We start from the raw sequence: 21,371 nt of genomic DNA on the forward strand, positions 1-21,371 counted from the left end.
GCCGGCGGGGCAGCAGGGGGAGCCCGAGCCCGGGCCGCAGCGGCGGCGGGGACAGCGGGGCTGCGGCTCCCAGCAGCCGCCGCAGCAGCAGCAGCAGCCGCGCGGCCTCGGGCGGCTCCTCCGAGAGCCGGAGGCGGCGGCGCAGGCAGCCCTGCGCGGTGCGGCGCGCAGCGCAGCCGGGCATGCGGCGGCGGCAGCAGGCGGCGGCGGCCTCGGCCTGAGCGTGTGCGGGCGGCTCCGCGGCGCGGCAGCAGGAAGCGGCGCGGCGGCGGCTACCACCAGCGCCCCCCCTCCCCTCCCCTCCCCGCCCGGCGCCGGCAGCGGCGGATGCCCGCGCTACGCCATCGCGGTGCTGCCGCGGCCTGGCCTGCGCGGCGGGTGAGCGGAGCGGGGCCATCCGCGGTGTCTCAGGTGGGTGCGGGGCGGTGGGAGCGCGGTCCCTCTTCCGCGGCCGCTCCCGCGGGGCTGGGGGTGGCGGGGGCCGGCCGCGCCGCTCCGCGCACGGCCCGGCCTGCGCCCGCCGCGGGCAGCGCAGCTGGGGGTGGCGGGCTGTCGTGTGTCCCCCCCGCGGAGCTGCGGGAGCCTCCCCCGAGCCCCACCGCCGGGCTCGGCCCCCGCCGGGCTCCGCGGCCCCTCGGCCGGCGGGGGGCGCCGGGCTCTGCCTGCCCCGGGCGGCCGGGAAGTTTTGTGTTGTTTATTGTTTTGGGGGTTCCCCCCCCCCTTTTTCCCCCCCCCCCTCTCTTCCCGCGGAGGGTTTCGTGGTTGTTGTTCATTGTTTATGGGTCCGGAGGCAGCGCCGAAAATAGGTCAGAAAAATAATCTGCGCCCCGTCCCCTTGGCGAGCGCAGCCCCGGCGGCCGCTGTGCTTTCCCCGAGCGGTGCGGGCGTCTGGCAGGGTCTGAAAAGCTGCTTTTTTCTTCCTTTCTTTCTTTTTTTTTTTTTCTTCTCCTTGTATCTTTTCTTCGGGTAAGGCAGAAAGTTGCCTGCTGGGAGCAGCTGCGCGGGGCGGCGGAGCGGAGCGGGCCGGGGGCGTTTCCGCGGCGAGGCGCGGGGCGTGCGCGGAGCCGGAGGCGCGGGGCGCTCTGCTGCTCCGCGCGTGTGCGCCTAACTCCTGTGGGCAGCGATGGGAGCGGTGCGGGTCTCTAGAGGGGCAGTTAGTGAGAGCGCTAGGACACTCGCAGCAGACTGTGCGTGATCAGTAAGTACCGGCGTGGAAATGGTCTGTCTTAAGAAGTATAGGGACTGACGTAAGGGTACTCTATCGTGTTACGTTTGTCTCCCCCCCCCCCCCCCCCCCGGATTATTTTAAACAAAAATGTCAGTAGAACTTGTTTGAAAAAACTTTATTTCCTGATTATGTGTTGCGAACGTGTCATTTCAAAGAGAAATCACATAGCGTAACAAATAGGGGAAAAAAACTACTTTTATTGTTTTATAGGCCTGCTTTGATTAGAAATAGGTATGAGCCCACTTTCGCTTTCTCATTCTTGCAGTGGGTTTCTCTAGTAAAAGGTAAACAAACTTCTGTTTGACATCTTACCTTTTACCAGATGACGGGCTGTGAATATCTCTTTTGTTTTACTGTTTTTTGCTTTGTTTTTTTAAGGGAGTGAGTCTGTGACCTTAACCTTGTCTTACATGTGGGCAAAGTCTGAGCAAAAATCCACGTTTGCTTTTTCCTTTGCGGGGCTGGTAAGAAGTAGGGAATGTTATTGACATGATCCTTATTACTCTGGGAGGGAAGGCATGACATCCTCTTCCACGAAACTGTCTCCTTCTTAATGTTTTGATTGTGAAGAAAAACTGCCTGGCCCTTGCTTTAGGCTAAAGGATGACTGCCACAGTCCAGACCTGATTCAGTAAAGCTTTATTTTGCTGGAACATCATGGCTTTTTCAGGATGAAAGAAATCTTGGTTTGTGGAAGGGTGAATTAAATAGTTGCACACAGCTTGTATTATTCTATCCAGCAACTCTTTTGCCATTCAGACTGAAAATACTGTTTTGTAAGAAGCAAACAATAAAACCAGACTGTGGTTGTATCTTTGTGAATACTTTAAATGAATGAAACACAGACTCCTCATCTTACTCTGTTTCTTCCGTATGACTGTGGCAGTCACAGTCTGAGTGCCTGCTTTTGAAATGTCAGAGTATGGCTGTAACTTTTAATCTACGCTTCCCTTGGTCAAACTTATTTTCCTTTTACTGCCTCTGTTTTTTCCCCCCCTCTCTAAGTAGCATGAGTCAGTTCTTCAGCTTTCCTTCAGTAATCAATTAAAATAATAGAACATGGATTAGAACTTATCCTTTGGGATGGTTTAAATTTGCCTTATATGAAAGACGCTTCTTAAAGCTGTTAAGAACTGACTGACACAATATGGGAAGATATTAGTTTTCTTCTTAAATCTTCGCTTGCTCTATTAATAAAATTGATTCGTTATCTTAGCTTCAAATTACAGGCAGTATGATTGGCCTGGGTAAGGTTTGGCACGAATAGTAATCAGTAATAGTAAAGTGCCTGCAGCAACTGAAATCTGTCCTCAGAGATGTGATTTTCAAAATCTGTCAGACAGTCCAACGCATTTGTTGGTTCAATCAAATTTGTTGGTGCTGTAGAATTTGGTTCTCTTTTGAGTTCAGCAAAACCGCAAAACAATGGCTCAGGTTCTGGTTTCAGGAGAAATAAGCCTTGGTGGCTTTTCTGCCTACCACTGAAGCCTCTGCACTGTGAAACCGTTACCTGGCGCTCTAGTTCTGCGGTCGTAACATTTTCCTGGGAAATACCCAGGTTCCAAATCATGATTTTAGGACTCTTTTGTGCATTTTATTCCACATAGGAGAACTAGCAGAATATAGTTCTCAAGCCTAGAGAGATGTGAAATTTGAGATCTGTTGCTGTCTTCAGCATTTCTTCTCGACCTTTTTGGTCACTTCTCCACCGATAAAGTTTCTGACAAATTCTGGTGGACTTAGTTGTGGTTTTAAGATGTTGTTAACACCCTGAAGCAGGATGTCGCTGTCGGTGCCTCACTCTCACCAAGTTACCGTCTGGTGTTTTGGTGCAAGTTTCTTTTCTTTGACAATGTCAAAGTGATCAGGATGGCATGTATATTTTGCAGCCGTCTGACTGACTGTGAAGGTGGATAGGGAAGCAAATTCTGGGAAAGGGGTGAAGCAGATTACAGTGACTGGCAGGGTCTTAAACTGCTGCAGCTGAAGGCAGGGGAGCCCTGTATGAGCTCTGAGTCTTCGCCTATATTACTGCTCTTATTTTTAAGAGAACCTAGATGTGCGTCCCAGTCTAAGAGCCAAGTACCTAAATGTTTATTGATGTAATACTGAGAGTGCTGATGCTTGTGTCTCTCTCTTGGTCCAGGGGCTATCCTGAGCAAATGTGGAAGTTAAGCTGTTACAAAGGTGGATCTTAATGTGATGATTATAAGAAACTGTTGTGGATTCTTGTTACTGTTGACCTTGTTTCAGTGTTTCAAGGTGTTACTGGCAAAGGCTAGTGCTTCTCATCCTTGCTTGGTAAATGATTCATCTTCTTCTTTGTGTCCTCTGCCTTGTGTCCTCTTTTTGTTCCTTTTCAACCCCCAATCCCTAAAGACTATGGAATAGGCTTGGAAGAATATACTCTGTAGTTAACCGATGTTACGAGTTGCATTTTTGTTTTGTGGGTTCCGCCTCCCCTCACTGTTTACTCCTTATGGAAAAATACAGTCCCACTAGTGCATTAATTGTCTTCATGATAAGATGGTTAAGTAGCATCTGTATGTTGGCCAGTAATTGTTTGTGGTGAGTATTTGTTTTGCAGTCCTGCTCCTACAGATCAGGTAGCTCTGACAGTCTGTTGGCTCAAAAGGCATGTAGCCAAAGTAGGTGTTCATGTTAAGTAAAGGCACCTTTAATTTCTCTTTTGCTTAAACAGTGAACGGAGCTTACAGTTTCTTGAATTGTGAATTACCTGATCTTGCGCTGACTTTTCCCTCCTAATCAAAAAGCTTGGAAAATACTTTGTTTTAAATGAAAAGTTTGATTATATAGGAACTCTCCAAGAGCCTTATCTGTAGGATATTATATAGGAACCTGCAAGGCTTTGCATCTTGCTGTTTTAGAGGAGGAGCGATAGACTGGGTTTGATTGGGCAAATACACTCAAAAGCCACTTTTTCATGTTCTTGTGAACCTACTACAGTCAGATTATGTTTCTGAATACATACTACTTCTGGGTTTTTCTTCCATGGCTGAGCAAAACAGTAGAATATGTCCTTACGTTCTGTTGACGTTCACGCACCTTATGCTTTTCTGTGCAGCAAGATATGTGCTTTTAACTGTGTTAAGTATTTTGCTGATTTTGGCCTACTCAGGCATTTCACTAAATACGTTTTGATCACTTTCATTCATGGAAGACATCTCAAAGTGTTGTATATAGAAAACTGTGTATTTCTGTCCTTGCAGAAGTATGAACATAGTTAAATGTTTATGCATTCATTTCTAGCAAGAGCAGTTGGTATGTGAGTAATGCAGCGTAGTTCACGTTTGTAGAAGCCTGCCTTACAGATTCTCTTCCTCCGAGAACAATACGTGGAACGTTTGTGGTAACAAGAGTAGTATACAACAAAGCATACCCAAGAAAAAAGTCTGAAAGGGAGGAAACAAGTTCGCTTCAGTTAGGGTCAGGGAGAAGTCAGGTGAGCAAACTGTGTTTACTTCAAGCAGGAAACCTATGATAGCGCTATTCTTGGAAAGAACAGGCAGAGGCATAGGGAGCAGAACGAAGCCTCTTCGAGCTCAGTTTATAGGCAGAACAAAGACTGAAATATGGTAAGGTAAAGCAGATTGAAATGGCATCGGTTCTCTTTTTCATTAGATGATTTCAGTGCTACCTTTTTGCCTTTTTTTCTCAATTTTCTTTAGCTATTTTGGCATTGGGAACATCCCCAGCGCTGAGAATCTTGAACTTTATATTTTGTGTTGGAAACAAGATAGGAAGTCTTCCTTATCAGTATTTCTTACTAAAAATAAATTCAGAATTTCATCGCTTCTGAATTCTATGACTGACTTGTATCAGGAAAATTGAAAAAAAAATTATTCCTATTATTTTCCTATTTTCCCTATTTTAAGTTAAAAGGTTTAAATTAATTACCTCCCACACCTTATTTATAGTTTACTGAATATTGTTTATAAAATCAATCACCAGTCAGGATTAAAAAAAAAAAAACCCTCAATGTTTTTTTAAAAAAAAAAAAAGCTACAGCTTTCATCAGTTGTGCAGGAAGCCTAAGCTTTGACTTCTGCCGCTTTGGAGCAATAAACCGAGTTGTTTTTAAGATCCAGCTCTGTTTACTGTAATGACAAGCCTGTTCTATTACTTGTTTTACTCTCGCTGTTATTTGTTACTGATCACAGCATAGATCATTACCTGTGTTATACAGGATGTCAAGCTAGATGAGCTAATCATGCTTTCTAGCTATAAAATAAATGAGTTGAATTCTCTTTGGGTGAGTTTCTGGGGTTGATAAGGAAGGTTCTCCCTTTAAGGATTTGGAATTTTGGTGTCAGAATGGCTTGCAGGGTGTCTTTTATCTTCCTTCTATTAAAACGTTAAAGAGAAACATGGTAGTGTCTGCTCCTTTGCGGGCGTAAGAAGTGTTGTTCCAGGAGCCTGGACTTTTTCCTTGGTTGTCAATTCCGATGTCACAGGTGATTTTCCTGCATAATGATTATATATTTCTGTGTAAAAAATTCTATCTAAATAATGTAGGTTACTGTTGCTACCTTCTAGCAGGAAAGGTGCTTGTATATCTAGACATTTTAATCTACAGTATGTATTGATTGCCTGCCTATTTATATGTGGCCCATCTACCTTTGGATACATGCATGTTTTTTTAAGCTTTTCTGATTTTGTGGACAAACTCTGAGATTATACTAGCTATCAGATAGTTCTACAGCCTATGGTTTTATGTATCTATGCCCTTAAACCCTTTGGGTCAGTGAAAAAAGTTAGATCAAAATATCCAAGGTGTTGAGGCTATTTCAAGTGCCAGAACAATGAGGCCATAGGTAATCGAACATGTGTATTTACTGCTTTACCTGTGAAAACAGCGTAGAGCAGTAAACCTTATAATGGTTGAGGTCAGTACTAGACCGACAGGTGGGAGTCAGGACTTGCGTAGATCTCCAGCCTTGCGCCTGTTCTGTTCAGATTGGACTTTTCTTTCTAATGAGCATCCTTATTTCTCAGGCAGAAGCTCTGTGCCATCAGCTTTAACCTGGTGCTACTTTTACTTTGCATATTTCAAAGACAGGACCTCTGTTATGACAAGCAGATTGTATTACTTTGAAATTACTTTGAACGTTAGCTTGCTACACACGTGTGGCTTGGTTTTTGTGGCTTTGGTCTGTGGCTAGAAGCTTTAATAGGAGCGTGTATATCTTTCGACTTGTGAAATGTCTAGAAGCTAGATGGAGCCTAGGTGGAAAGATAAATTTGCATGGCCAGTCAGTATAGTCTGGTTGGTTTATTCTCCTCAGATAGGATAGGAGGTAATTAGGATCCATTTGAATGGGTTTAGTTGTTTGAAAACTAGCCAGCTATGTATCTGTAAGGTAGGCGAAACCTCTGCCAACTTGATTCTTTGCTGTTGGATTTTTTTCCCCTATATATGTGTTATGTTGTATTTAATAGGTGTTTTTCCTTATTCTAGCTCTAGCAAATTTGAAAGCAGGATATAAAGGATTTAATGATTAGCAAACGTTAGTACATGCATTTCTGCCTGAACATGACAAGTAAATTGTAGGAAAAAAGGAATGAGCAGAAACTGTTCCATATAAAACACTGTCAAAAGTTGTTTAAATAGCAATGGTGATGATTCAAGCTAATTCAAAAATCAGCTTACCGCTTTGTTTTGATGTAACCCTTCAAATGTACCCGTTGAAGGTACTGAAGTTGATCGCTAGATTTGTTTTATTTTGAATGTGTTATTTCTGAAACATAGCTGTGCCATTGTAAGTTTGTGTCAGTTTTTTCAGCAGCTGATCCGGCACCGGCTTTATTCCATCGTTAAATGGCATACGGGGAGGGAGAGCTAAAAGGAGCATAAAGCTATTAAGCCATAAAAGAAAAGCAAAACTTGAGTTTGATCGGGTTGCTATATTTGTCTCTTTAGTAGTATACATACTGTAGATACATACTGTTTATGTATCTTTTATTTTGGCACTCTGCTGGGAGGAAAAACACGTTGCTGCTGGGAGGCGCTGAGCGCGCTGCAGCACAGGGCGCTGCAGGGTGCACAGGTGGGACCCGCTCCAGGGGCCAGGGCAGCCCTGCCCTTTTCTTCCTCCGCGAGGAGGGCTGGGGACGTCCCACGGCGGCAAAAGCGGTCCCTTCCCTCTGAAGCTGGAGCCGCGTGTTAGCAGCCCTGCGAGCGGAGGAGCGTCTTTCCAGGCCTGGTGGGATGAGGAGCTGCGTGAGAAGCTGCCCGCGCTGTCCGACCTCCCTCCGGGAAAGAAATATCCCTGCCCTGCATTGCCGAGGAAGGTCCCTGCCTTGTAGTTTCCTTCTTCCCTGGAAAGCCGGGCCTTTGGGAAGGGCTTGGGATGTACCAGACTGCGAGCAGGGCCGAAACTGGGCTCACGGTTGGGCCCTATGGGCTTGAGTCTTCCTTGATGGGACGGAGAAAGGAGCGTTGTCTCCTGCCTGGCTCCTCGTCTTGCCCAGCCGTCGAGGTTAACGTAAGGAAGGAACGGAGGGAGCTTTATCCCTGGGACGATCGTGAGGAGGGAAAAGCGCCCCAGCGCTGGGATTTAAACCTCTTCCCTTTCGGCGACAGCCCCGGCGAGGCAAAGCAGAGGGAAGCGGAGAGCAGCGCTCGCGGCAGGCGCTGCTGGGTCCCTTCCCGTTGGCCGGGCTGGCGCAGCTATTTGTGGAGCTGTGCCCTGAAACAGGATAAGGAAGCGAGCGGATCAAAAATAGATTGTTCCAAAAGCGTAACCAACGCGTTTTAAAACGCCACCCCGCGAGCAGCGTGCCGGCGGCGTCGTGGGGGGCAGACGCTTCGGAAGCTGTTCCTAGCCCGGAAGCCGTCACGTCGCAGCCCGGGCAAAGCTGGCTTCGGAGATCCTTGCTGTGCCCTGGCTGGCTTCTCCAGGGTCTCGCGTTAGTGCTGGCCTGCTCCTTCGGCTGTGGCAGCGCGGTTGTGCCCGTGAAACGTTGCAGCGGTTTTGCTTTGTTTTGTAGGTTTTATAGGGGTAGTTTTTTTAAGCTTTAAAGCAATCTCCAGAATACTTGTAAAAGTTTGTTTCTGTAGTGGTGGGTTTTTGTCGTTTCCCCCCCCCAAAAAAAAAAAAAAACCTGTCTGTGAGGTGGAGTGGCAGCAAGTCTCTTGTCTTGAAAGACTCTGCTGCTGGTTATATATAACAACATACGGCGCTCTGCTTGCGGTGCTTCCTGGCAGCCGTCCTTCCCTTAGCGTGCACGCTGACCTCTGGGCAGTTTGTTCAAGCTACCAGCACTGTTTTCCAGGGAGGTGGATTTGTGCCGCCTTTGCGTGACTTCTCTTTCTGCAGAAATGCCTCTTGCTGGTTTGTCAGTCAAAAGGCAGACAGGGTACTCTACGTGCTGTGTGTAGCCCGTTTTCTCCTAAAGCAGGTAAGGGAGAGCAAGGAGTGATTTAATTTTATTTTGTTTGTACAGGTTTTTGGGCTGCTGGTAGCTATTGGGCCTGATCTGGTTTGCTCCAGGCTGCCAGTTGATGGACATTTGTTTTCTTTTTTTATTAACTTCATCTTGACTCTAGCGCGATGCAAAAATAAATCGATTGAGGCACCTTGGAATAGAAATTACTTCTGTGCAGAAGAGCGTCTTCATCTGCTTCTGGATGTTGTTGAAGGTGGTAGAAAGGAGTGGGGAGAATCAAGAACGAGCCTTAAGAGGAGATCCTTGGCTGGTTGGATAGTGGCTATAAGTAAACTTGGCGCTCTTGGATTTGGCGGCAGAGGGGGACTAAGTTGCCGGTGATGCTGTAGAAGATTACAGACAAAAGGACAGTTCTTGCCTACCTGGTCAGTGTGAAGATAAGTAGTGAGAACGTAAGGTGTCATTACCTTAAACTGACATGTAGACATTTCTGTTTGCTGCATATATATATTTTTGAAAAGTTGATGCCCAGAACAGTTTTAATACACATTCAGAAATATTTTCCCATCACCATGTTATCTTCGTGATCAGATGGTTGAAAAAGTTGCTCCTGATGACAGTCTGTTTAATTATCTTTCAGCTTTACGCTTGTATCGTACAACCGTAACTCTGTCGCACTTTGCACTAAAATAATATGGACTTGACTGTAAACTTGATGCATGTTTTCTGTAACAGAGGAGTCTGCAGGGAGGCTCCAAAGTGGTTTGATTTTAAAAAAAAAAAAAAAAAAGATTCCAAGGAGTTGGATAGAAAGAATGCTTCTGTCTTAGAAGACCTGTGATTAGAAAAACATTTTTGAAAGGAAGACCAAAATAAGAAGCTGTGACATTTCTCAGCCTCTTACTGAATAAAGGCTGTAGACAGAATTTATGGAAAGAGGAATGATTTACATTTCTAGAGTCTTTAGATCTTTTTTTCCACATTTGAAATTGAAGAATCAAATTTTTAACCTATTTGCTATAATTCTTGTCTCAATTTCTTTCATTAAAATGATAGGAACCTGGAAGCTAAGCAGTAGGGGAAAAAGTTAAAATGAGGATTAATGTTTTTTCAAGATGTAGTCCTGCAAAGCCAGCTCCAAATCAGCTGAGTTTGTGTTAGTTTATTAGCATTAGGTGTTGAAAAATAAAATAGACTTTGATACTGTATTGCCATCTGTTTCAGAAATAACTTATATCTGCATAAAAGTCCTGGCAGAATCGCTGTTTTTCTAGGCTGGATGAGCCAGCCTGTCAGTAGAGAGGATAGCGGCATTGCACGTACCAAGGAAGCGGTTTGGTGACTACTGATCCTAGATCTCCTTGCTATCAGATTTTCCCAAACTGTAACTTTGATCAGGCAGGCAAACTCTCACATCTCTTAAATTAATAAGAATGTGCAATATAGTTGTGCAGACTTAATGCCTACTGTGGGAGGAAAGGCAGTAATTATTTGGCATAAAGCCTTCCAGTACGAAATCAACCTGTCAAATCTAAACTGTATTTACTGTCTTGTCAAGCCATGACCTCAGAGCAATGGCGTAACTCTGCAAATTGTGCTCTGTTTTATTTACAGAATCACTTAATTTGGAATTATTAACCTTTTAAGAGGTAATTTACTGAGCATGTGCAGCTAAATTCTTTTTATTTCTCTTAAAAAGTCATGACTTTATTTTTTTTAAGAGTAAATTTCCTTGGGGTGGGGGGAAGACTGCAACAACAGGCTTTTTTTGAGCACTATTCTAACTCGTAAAAATATGTCAAAATAATGACATTAACAAGCAGTTGCAGACATTTTAATGCCAAATTCATTCATGCATGTGAAAGTTTGAATTTAATGGCGTTGCATGGCACATGGAACGCAAAGAAGTGTTGATTTCTTGCTTTGTGTAAGTAGGAGAATGAAGTAAGTTCCAAGTACACTAAAACAAGTAGTTAGTATTTTATGAAGAACCTTTTCAGCTGGACAAAATCAAATTATTTTAGTAAGCTTCACTCTCCTAGTATTTAATTCTTACCCAGTGCATCCTTTATAAATTCTCTAGTTTATGGGAAGATGAGTGTATTAAGTTATGCAATTTGTTCTTTAAGCCAAAATATTACAGCTTGCAATTTATATATTTTTTTTAGTTTATTGTAAGATCGTTATATGCTTTTTATTTAAAGTTCAGGAGGACTCTTAGCTGTATATCTACAGTAAGCACTTTGCTTTTCTTTTTTCCCCTGTGTTGCTCTTACGAATAGATTGTTAGGAAAAGATAGGCCAAGTGTCATATATGAAAATTATGAGCTAAGTAATTTATTTACAGATGTATTTCTACATAAAATTACTTCTGCTTCAGTTGAAGGTACTCCTCTTAATTTTAATCACTGTTATTGAAGTGGCTTATTGGTGAACAGAAGAATTAACTGCTCACTTAGTTAGGCTGCCCACTTTCCCTGGGACTTCGGAGAGGAAGGCAGCAGTATTGAGCTCAGTCTTTTCCCTCAGCCAGCGCTCGGGACCCAAGTGGAGCAGAGGCCTGGCCTACCTCGTAGCATGCATCCCGTATTGCCCCCGCTTTTTATGGAGATGCTGTATTTTGTTGGGTCAGGCTTGATGTCAGTCTAAGTTTTGCCTGTTATTTCTCTCCATTTTAATCATAAACCATTACTTTTAAAATGCACTTTTTTATTTTTAAGGGAAGTGTTTGTAAAAAGTAAATAAAATACTACACAAATTACTACTGAGGCCATTGCTCCGTTCAGCCAGATCTGAAAGAGGAGAAGGGCTTTCACTGATGGCGAAGTCTCTGTTCGGTCAAAATTGGCGGCCGAGTAGAGAAGACGCTGAAATCAGTGCCTTTACTGAGAGGTAACGGCGGCAGCGAGCTGGTCCCTCGCGCAGGCGCTGCCTCGTGGCTGTGCCCGGACCGCCGTGGTCCCGGCAGCACAGACAGTCTTTTGCCTCATCAAGGCTTCATAAAAGATCTGGAGGTGTCGTGGTGGAAGGGAGAACTAAAAGGGGGCGAGCGCAGCTGTGGGAAAGCCAGCTTTTCCAGCTGTGCTGCTCACAAAACTTTCTGTGCTAAACTTTTTAATGAAAAAGCTTAGAAATACCATGTCATTTGTCAGACAAAGGCCAATGTTAGGGTAAAAGGGAATAAGCTTAATAAATGCTCAAGATGAATAGTTATATCACATGTATGGTCTATTAATAGGATAGAAGGAAAGAAGTAAGAGCAACATACTAATGACTTCCATGCTCAGTGGGATTCATCAAGCTGTCAGCTCAGAGTAGCGAGTATGTTGTTTTCGTCGATGTGCTGCATGGAGGACCAAGTGCTGTTGCTAAAGTTAAAGCAAAAATGTAGGAAAACTTGAATTTTAATACTTGATTAAGGTAGTTGCTTATCTAGCCCGTTAAAGTGTCATAGACATGCTGCATTAGCTTTGTTGGAAAAGGTGAATCAAACCTTATAATGGTTGCCTGCGAAATAAAATATCCTTAGAGAAGCATTCAAGAAGAAAATTTTAACTGTTGGATTTTACCGTGAACCAGAAGAATTAGGTCATTGTTTATCTAAGTAACTGTGAGTATTTATATTCGTATAAATATTTAGAACTTTGAGGAATTTAATTTCCATAAAATGAGTAAATCCTGATGCAGAGTGGTCTCTTCTGTTGTCTTTTTCTGAGTCATGTTGTCTTTTGAAAATAGGGATAGTGAGATTTGAATAAGTTACCCTAAGATATCTACTCTTAACATTATGGGTTTTTTTGTTTCCTTGATTTACAGCATAATCACAGAATCACGGAATCACAGATCGGTTGAGGTTGGAAGGGACCTCTGGAGATCATCTAGTCCAACCTCCCTGCTCAGGCAGGGTCCTCTAGAGTGTATTTATTTCCCAGGATCGCGTCCTGACGGGTTATCCATACATAATGTGTATGCAACCCAAAATTCAGCTAGCATTTCTTTTCTTTCCCCTTTCCTTTTTAGTTATGGAGGATCCATGTTTATCTGTAGTTCTGGGAAGGTCTAGTCTTCAGCCAGGACGCTATCAAGCTAAGTGCTGAACAGCTGCAAAAGGAGAAGACAAGAAGACAAGGTTATGTTGGATGCAGTAACCTGTGCTCTGTCTGTGGGGGATGTAAAAAGAAAGGTGAAATGATCAAAATAACAGGCTAGGAAAATGTTCTTTGTGGCACCATGCTGAACTAATACATGCAGTGAGTTATGCTTTTTCAGCCTTACAGTAATTAAAGCGAAAAGGATATAAGTGTGGATGAGGTTTGGCTGTATAGATAGATGGGACATGTTCCTGATCCGATGCAGAAAATTTGGCAGGTGTTGTGCATGGTCTTGCCAAAGTCTATGAGAACCTAGACAAAACCAAATGAAAAATGCTGCCTAGGTTTACAGTAAGACTATGCTATTGCGCACCCGTAGAAAGAAGGTATTCGGAATAGCTTTAAAGGTCAGATTAAGTACTTTCCGTTAGCCACATTGAGTTTCAGCTAAAGGCTATGTCCAGGAGACAGCTAAAATTGGAATGGAAATAGAAGGTAGTTCTCAGGTGGGAGGACAGACCTGTGAGTCATGAGCACGTGCTGGTAGCTGAGTTTGTGTTGGCAGATATTGGATCTCAACATAAGGGGAGAAGAGGACGGAAAGAAAGGTCAGGGAGGGGCATACAAAACTCCTACAGAAACTTGGAAGAAAAAAATAATTACCTGAAAAAAGTGTTGAAGGAGCAACTAGAAGAAAACTGGGGGGAAAGAAATATTTTGCTGTGTTTTCATTCTTAGGATTCTCTGATTTTGCTTTTGACTTTTACTGGGTATAAAATATTATATTTAAGGCTAGAACAATTTTAACTACTCGTAGTATTTTGCTCTCTCCGTCTTTGTCTGTCTGTCTCTCGTTCTGCCCAACCTCCTGGATCAGTTAGAGACTGAGTATGCAAAAGAAACAGTCTGTTTTTAGAAAGAACTAATATGACTAGTATAAGTAGCATGTACTGCGTAATTAAACGAATGGATTAGAAGTCAGTGCCATTTTAATGGGAGGTTTATGGGATCAGAATTTTACCTAAGGCATTATTGGTAATTTGTAGAGTCAAAAGATGTAATGCTGCACGACATGCGCAAGTGATAACACTTTAAAAAATTCCAGGTAGCATATTTGTTTTTGCTATGCTTTCTCTGTTTTCTTCTCTCTGAGGTTAAGGCAAAAACAGTCTAGTTGCACAGCTTTTCTGCACAAGCTGTGATGGGTTTTTCATTTCTATTTCTCGGAAACCTTCTTTTAAAATGTAAGCAGAATTCCTTTAAGAAAGAATAAATAAAAATTCTGTTCTCTGCATGTCTGAATTCTGAAGGGTGTTAGATAAATGGGAAATTTGGGAATTTTTTCCATGTTTTTTTTAAATACCTTGACTTTTAAGAATCCAATGAAGCTAGATTGATTCTTAACAAATATTTTTTTGAGATAATGGGTTAGCAAAAGCTTGAAGGAGGGCTTCAGAATATTAGGTGGTGTTTTGGTTATTTGACTCAGCTATAACTTTTGCTCTCAGAAATTGAGTTCTCGGTCTTAGAGTTCTCCCCCTTATCCCCTGAATTTTAGCCAGAATGTGTTTGGCTCATGAGGAAGGGAAGGGACACAAAAATGCCCCAGAAAGTTTAATGTGGCTTTCCCTTGCAAGTTGTCTCCTGTCTGGTAGCTATGTGGGGGCATGAGCTGTGTTTGATGACTCAGGCTGGAATTTACTGCTGCCTCCTCGTCTTTCTGTTGCTCCTGGTGAGCTGGAATTGGCTTTGGAGATCAAGGAAGCTGCAAGGCGGCTGGGGTGCGCAGTGCTCTTTTGGGAGCTGCGTTTTAGAATTCCTCCGTGACGATAGGGATGATTTGATTGAACATAGCAAGATCAGCTTTGCTGGAGCATGGGCTTCCCAAAATGTTTTGGTTTTTTTTTTCCCCATTTATTTCAGAAAATTGAATGTTGGACTGTTGCACTTGAAGAAAACTGAAAATGGCAGTGCAGGAATTGAGGGCACATTGGAGAAGGCTGGTAGAAAATATCTACATGTTTATTGGAGAGGACATGATGGGATATGTTATTAGAAAGTAGGAAAAGAGACTAAGGAGCGTAAGTACTGACAAGGTCTAGAGGTCTTGCTCTAAGTAAAACTTTTTTTTTTTAATAGTTCAAGCAGTATGTTTTTACAGCAGTAGTGAAGAACTGGAAGACTGGTTAACTAACATACTAAAATGGAGTATTTGCCAGTAGAGGTAAGAGATTCTCTGAATGTATTGTGGTTTTGTTTTTAGCTTTCTCTTGGAATTGCAGCTGGCTAGATTAATGGCACTGGTACACGAGCATTTCTCTGACAGTAGAGCTGGTTTAGGAAGTTTCTCTGCGCCTGTCATCTGTTCATTGCCTTCTTAGATGTACTGATGCAGCTGCTGTAAAGTATCATTAAAACGATCTGTTTAGGAAAAAAACAGAATCAAGAAACATTTCATTTTCCTTTTGGAGGGATTTTTGAATCTGACATTTCTGTGGTCCGTTTTATATTGTTGCTCCAGAAAAGATTAGTTGGGATATAAGGAGTAGTGAGCCAGTGTGGGAACAGCGCAAACTGGCCAAGACACTTAGGATGTTTTCCTCCTTAAGAAAAGGTTCGCATAAGTACACCCCAAGAAGTGTGAAGGAAAGTAGAAATTGGATTCTCAATATAGGATCAAGTGGCTTTTAATTGACGTTTTAACTACTGGAGATGTTCAGCCTTAGTGCTCAAAGGTTACTGGATTTCGAGATGGTGCTTCGATTCAGTGCAAGTTCCAAGGTGGGTGAGTGCAAGTAGCTCCCAAGAGCAGCGGCGCCCTCCGTTTGTCCTCGGCAGAGCGCTGGGATGCTCCGCTCCGTCGCCAGCAGAGCTTCTGCTGCACGTTTACCTGCTGCCTTCGCTTCCGCTGTTCGTGTGGAGAGAGCTTTCGATGAGCCTTTCTTCTGCATCTCAAAGACAAACGGGACGAACGTTCAGTTCGGGATCTCTGTTTCTGAATGTTAATTGTGGGCTGTAAAATATAACAGTCAGCTTATTAAGTATTTAAATGAGGCGCAGACGTTTACTGTCATTGAGGTCAGTCAGTCTGTCAGTTTAGCTGTAAGTCTGAATGTAATTTATACGAAGAAATACCTCTAAATGAGTTTATTTTTTAGCTGAGCTTTGTGTGATTAAGCAACAAAAATTAAAGGTTTTCCAGCTTTGAGTTTCTCCTTTAAATTATTTTAATTACTACATAAGGCTTTCTGTTACACAGGTCAAAGAATGCTGTGTTTCTTTGCACTGATATCAAAGACTTTAATAGTTCTTTGAGTCCATAAACCTAGTAAGTGTCATAAAATTGAATCAAGTAGAGGAAAATCAATATAATATTTAATATAGTTAAATGTTAAGAGTCTGAGAAATGTGCGTAGTAATTTTTTTTCCTTTTTTTTCCAAATGCAAAGAGTTATTTCTTCCTTCTCTCTGCCCGCCTCATGTTAGCAATCATTTTTTTCCATGTTTTTGACAGAAATGGCACAAGCACATATTGGTCTAGGGGAGGGTGCAAGGAAGACAGTGTATCTTAGCGATATGCGATTCGCTTAAACCCAAGGCAGCGATGATGACATAGAGGAGGTGATTTTTCTTTGTCGATGTGTTGCGAAGTGCCGCTGCCAGTTGTGGGAGCACAGGCTCAACTGGCTTAGGGAGCTAATACAGTCTTTACTGGAATGGTTAGTCTTTGGTTGGATCCGGTCCCTGATGAAGCTGTCTGTGGTGACCATGCAAACGCTTATCTTAGCGCAAAAGCAGCAAAAATGCGGGACCAGGGACTGGCAAGGTGGTGGTGGCAGAGTTTGGAGCCAGCTGCAGCTTCGAAGTGTATCTGCATAGACCTTGTTTTAATGTGAATGGCACAAAGAAAACTGAAGGTTTTCATTAGAATCAACATTAAAATACTTAATATTTTAAATGAAGAAAACTCAAAATGACTTGGCAAAACAGAGCAGATAACATGGAAAGTTTATAAATAATTATATTGCTGCTGTATATCTCACTTTATTTCAGCTAGCTCAGTGACTTGCAGAAAACTGCCCAGTCCCCTTCATTTCATTTTAAGTTTTTCCTTCTGTCACCCCAGAGCTGGGTGTCTGTTTCTTGTTCTTTTCAGCAGTCTCTCATCTTGAGTTGCAAGCTCCAGGCTTCTTGCTGTGCGACTCCCTTCTTTCCCACTGCACTCAACAGTCTGGAAAGCTCTCTAGAAGTTTGTGTCCCGAAACATGCTTATTTTTTCTCTAGAGAAAGAACAGCTTGACTTACCCTCTTCAAGCAGGATATAGCTGATCCAGTAACTATACTTTAAGGAATATAATGTAAAACTGAAAACAAACTAATCGTGCGTACTCTCTCTCACAGGGCAACTGTCCCTGTTAGCAGTTCTGCTGCTAAAGTTTCATGCTTAGTCTGGATTCTTGTGCATCCGCATCTGCTGCCAAAGGATATTTTGAACTTATTCAAAAAACTAGATGTATGATCTTTGCCGGGTTGACAAGACCATATGGCAGTGACTTGGTTTTGTCATGAGGCTTGGATGTTCTGCTGTGTGTCCTACCTGCCTTGCACCTTTCTGACTGGCTTGACTTGAGTCAAGTGCAGTATGGGATTTTTGGCAACGGATTTCTTGTGCTGCTGACTTCTGTTTCCAGGTTCATCTGTCTCCTTGGGACAGCAGTACTGGTAGGTGGTACCAAAGCATTTGGCTTCCAAGCTGCTTCAGGGCTAGAACAAGTAGGAGGTGACTGACCCCCCTCGCAACTACAGAAGGTTTTGGTACGATCCATACAACTTTTCATGAATCTTGATAACTGTTTTAGTTGTGCAGCCGCACTCAAGTATGCTGAATTTGGCATCCTGATAGACTATATCTAAAATAGCTTTTTTCCTCCACGTCTTTGGATATGTGGCTGTCCGGTGGACTCTGTGGGCATGTGAGAAGAGCAGTGAGTAGTGACAGCCAGTCATGCTGCAAATGGAAAATGACCATGACCAGCTGCAGAAGAGAAGGCTTCTAGGCTCCAACTGGTCAAAGGGGCTGTTTACTGCTGTCAAAGCTAAATGTTTTGAGAAAGCACATGATGACTTCCCGTTTTACTTTACCTGTCATGATATTAGACTTACCAAGATTAACAGAGTTATAGTGTCACTTCTTGGTGATCCTGCTTGCCCCTGGTATCTTGTTATGAAGTCAATCACTGGCAACCTAACCACCTGCCTAGAAACCTTGTGCTGCCACCAATCAAGAGCTACGCAAGAGTGAATGCGTTTGCCCATCAGTAAGAAGAGGAAGAACCACGGCAGGCAGACTTGATGCCACACATCATTTTGCAAACAATAACGGGGTGGCTTGCTGTATTGCGGGCTTCCCGCAGAATCCATCACTTCTCTGGTAACATACCTGTTGTTCTTCCAGCAGCTCTAATGGCTGATGTGCTACTGGTTTATGTCAGCCCAGGACTGAATGTTCCTCTTCAGCAGGTTAAGGTGTCCGTGGAACAAGCTGATGCTTGGCAAAGAAAAAACAGTCCTTGAGGGTCAGTTGATAGACTGCAATCCTGGGTACTTACTGTGGCATGCAGCATTGCTTTCTGGATATACAGTTTTGTGACCTGTGGCTCAATATTTGAGGTTACTTTCGCAATTGATGGTGAAGCAAGGCATAGGTGTCAGTTTTCTAAGTATTGCTGGTAATTGAGCAAGGTCTGTGTTACTGGATTAAAACATGTGGTGTCTTGCTGTGCAGGTGTGTGTTTGCTGGACCCTTTGTTCAGTCTGCGATGGTTGCCTGCCTGAGAAATTCTTAGGGGCGAAGGATGTCAGGGCAGCTCAATGGTGTAGGAAGGGAGTGGCCACAGCTAGAGACGTATTAAACATGATAGATAGGCCACAAGTTCACCAGGCAGCCCTTTTGAAAGTAATGCAGGATATCGCTCTCACCAGCTTTTTTTGTTGACGTATCCCATTCATAAAATGGGCTTTTGAATTTATCTGACTGCACCAGTCCTACATTGTTCTAAGTTTCCTCCTAGGGATTAGGGGAACTGAAGCATTTGGGAGTGACTGCAGTGTAACTGCTTAACTCGTGCAGGCACAGCAGGGCCTTTTGCCTTCTCTTGGTGGAGATGAGCTGTTAGGGATGCAGGTCAGTGCCATTTGTTGTGCTGGGGAGTCAGAGGCATGCGATGATGTGACGTCTTCATCCCTTGAAAATGTAGTTAGTTTCATCAAAATGCAAGTCAGTTGAGACTGGGCTATGACATCCTTGGCCTTCTTAAATACTTTTGCCTCTTCCTGAGTGTTTCGAAGTGCGGTCCTTTCTGAGGTATTGGACAGTTTCATCATATGTTATACGTGCTGCCCAGAAGATTTGTTGCACAGCAGCCTCCTCACAGGGACCTGGCAGGTCCAAGAACTCCTCTTAGTGGTAGATCAGGTTCCCTTTCGCGCTTGATGACCGGTGGGCCTGGCTGTTTGCAGAACACATGCTGCATCATGTGGATGAGAGATGTAATCATGCAGCATGGCAATCCCAGAGAACTAGAGTGCCACAAGAAAAAGAAGGGCTTCTTGATTTGCGCTTTAAAGACCACTGAGGACAATCCCTACACAGTAATCTTGGAGAGAAAGCAGTGGAAGAAGGAATTGTTTCAAAGCCCTGTAGGATATTAGAGAGAGTCTTAGCATTACATACTCTGACAAACCCTGTGGCATCATTGAATTAATCTGTCAAAGTCCCCTTGATTTAAATTTGAATCAACACAAGGTTTTTGGACAAGCTGTGTTAACTGTATCATCTAGATTCTCTGGTTTTGATCTGGTGCAAAGGGCCCTTGATCCGAGTTCTTCGTATTGTGATAACTCTTCTCCCATCTCATGTTACCTCAGCAGTACTAACTTCTTGTTTTTGCTGTGCTTTTAGTAAAGAGCAGAGTACTTGTACTGGCAGTTAAACCAAGGTCAGAATTCACTTTTTGTTTACAGTTAAAAATCTAAACCTGGGCTGCAATGCTGTTTAGCCAGGCTTGAAAGCTGCCAGCTGCTCTAGAGTGAGCACAGCAAGGTAAATTTTATCTTTGGTCTGTATGCCAAGTAAACTTATACGTTAGGCTGAAGGTAGCCCCTAAAGGTAGCTTTATTTTCAGGTGACTGAAATTTGTTTTGGCAGTGGTTTTTTCTCTGCCAGCTACTCTGTTTTCAGTCTCACTAGTACCACCTGCTGCTTCACAAGCTTCCAAATGCTTTTTCAAACTTTTAGAAACAAAAAACCATAACTCATTCAAGCTCAGGCCAGGCTACCTTTTGTGCTTGCCGCTTCTGCGTTAGACCCAGAAGAGCTTCTAATCTGCATGAGGGATTGTCTGCTTTAGGGTTTTTTTTTAATTTTATTTTGTTTATTCCTCAATCCAGACGGTGCTTGCAGGAAGTTAGAAGTTTGAAGATGGTGTTTGTGGAGACTGTAGTCTATGTTATTAATCCAATTAATTTGATTGAAGGAAAAACAGAAGAACTCAGCCAGAGTCTGCAGGATTTTAATTTAAGAATCAGCAGGCAGTTGAAAGTCAGCAGTAAAGTGCCAACCTGTGGCTGCAAAGAAGACAGTGGGAATTAACACTTTACTGCTGACAAGGACTGGCTAAGGATGGGCATGTTGCCCTCCTTAACTCCTGCCTTCTACAGTCTCTCTGTCGGTAGCCCTACGCGACCTGGTCAGGTCTCCACACAGTGTGGCATGATGACATGGTAATTGAGGTCTCCCTGTCCTCGTGTCAGAGCTGAGGCGGTGCCACCTGCATGGTCCTTGTGCTGCAGTCAGGGCTGAAAGGAGACCGCGCCATTTCCCTTGTTGGCGGTAGTTCTTCCTCTCTCAGCAAGGTGCCAGAGCGGAGCTGCAGTACGTAGGAATCGGCAAGTTTCAGGATTGTTTTATGCTGGAGGAGTATTGTGATACTTCTCTAATATCTTTGTTGCAAAGGAGTCAAATGTTATAAATTATGGTGGGTAGGACTGGGCACATGCTACATTCTTGCTTGTCCCAGGGCATGTGTATTTAAGGGACCTGTGCAAAATTGTATATAGTGTTTTGGGGGGTTGGGAGGGGAGGGGGAAGAGAGGCCTTGGAAGGACTAGATAGGTGTTATTGCCCACGTGTGTTCTAAAAAGTTTGTTTTCTGTTTGTTTTCAGTAACTGAGGTGCTGACAAGTTTTGACTTCTTCATCCTCATAAACATGAGTGAAGTTCAGGCTATGGTAGAATTCTCCGTGGAGCTCCACAAATTCTTCAATGTGGATTTGTTTCAAAGAGGGTAGGTAGTGCATTCTTTCAAACTATACTGTGGTGGATGGCTGATGTTGGCAAGACTTTAATGGATAGCGTCATGTAGTGTTGCTTCATGTATTGTTGACTGTTGTTGTAGTGGTTTGAAAATTATTTGTCCTTTATTGGAAAGGCAGACACTTTATAGGAATTAAAATGAAAGGCTCAAATAATTTGGCCTAAAACGTAAGTTGTAATAAAGTATTTATTGTGTGATGGGAGGAGAGGGAAGCTCTGCAGATTATGAGGGTAGATTATATCCTTATCCAGACCTTTATGCTTTCAT

At 43.4% G+C, this 21,371-nt stretch overlaps 1 protein-coding gene across 8 annotated transcripts in view; it reads left to right on the plus strand.

Annotated features, from left to right (window-relative positions):
• Positions 1-226: 226 nt before the first annotated feature.
• The window catches only part of FAM135A (family with sequence similarity 135 member A), an 89,007-nt gene continuing 67,862 nt past the window's right edge, over positions 227-21,371 (plus strand). For 4 of the 8 annotated variants that reach the window (XR_011140106.1, XR_011140105.1, XR_011140107.1 and 1 more), the window contains exons 1-2: positions 227-411; positions 20,954-21,074. Coding sequence is in view for 4 of the 8 variants with exons in the window: in XM_068937489.1 (XP_068793590.1) it covers positions 20,998-21,074 (77 nt within the window). In the remaining 4 variants the exon portion in view is untranslated. Of the gene's footprint in view, positions 412-1,018; positions 1,199-14,499; positions 14,811-20,953; positions 21,075-21,371 lie in introns of those variants that run through there. The other 4 variants (XM_068937492.1, XM_068937490.1, XM_068937491.1 and 1 more) reach the window with 4 other exon arrangements.

The sequence above is a fragment of the Struthio camelus genome, chromosome 3, assembly GCF_040807025.1.
Source record: "Struthio camelus isolate bStrCam1 chromosome 3, bStrCam1.hap1, whole genome shotgun sequence".
Classification (NCBI taxonomy): Eukaryota; Metazoa; Chordata; class Aves; order Struthioniformes; family Struthionidae; genus Struthio; species Struthio camelus.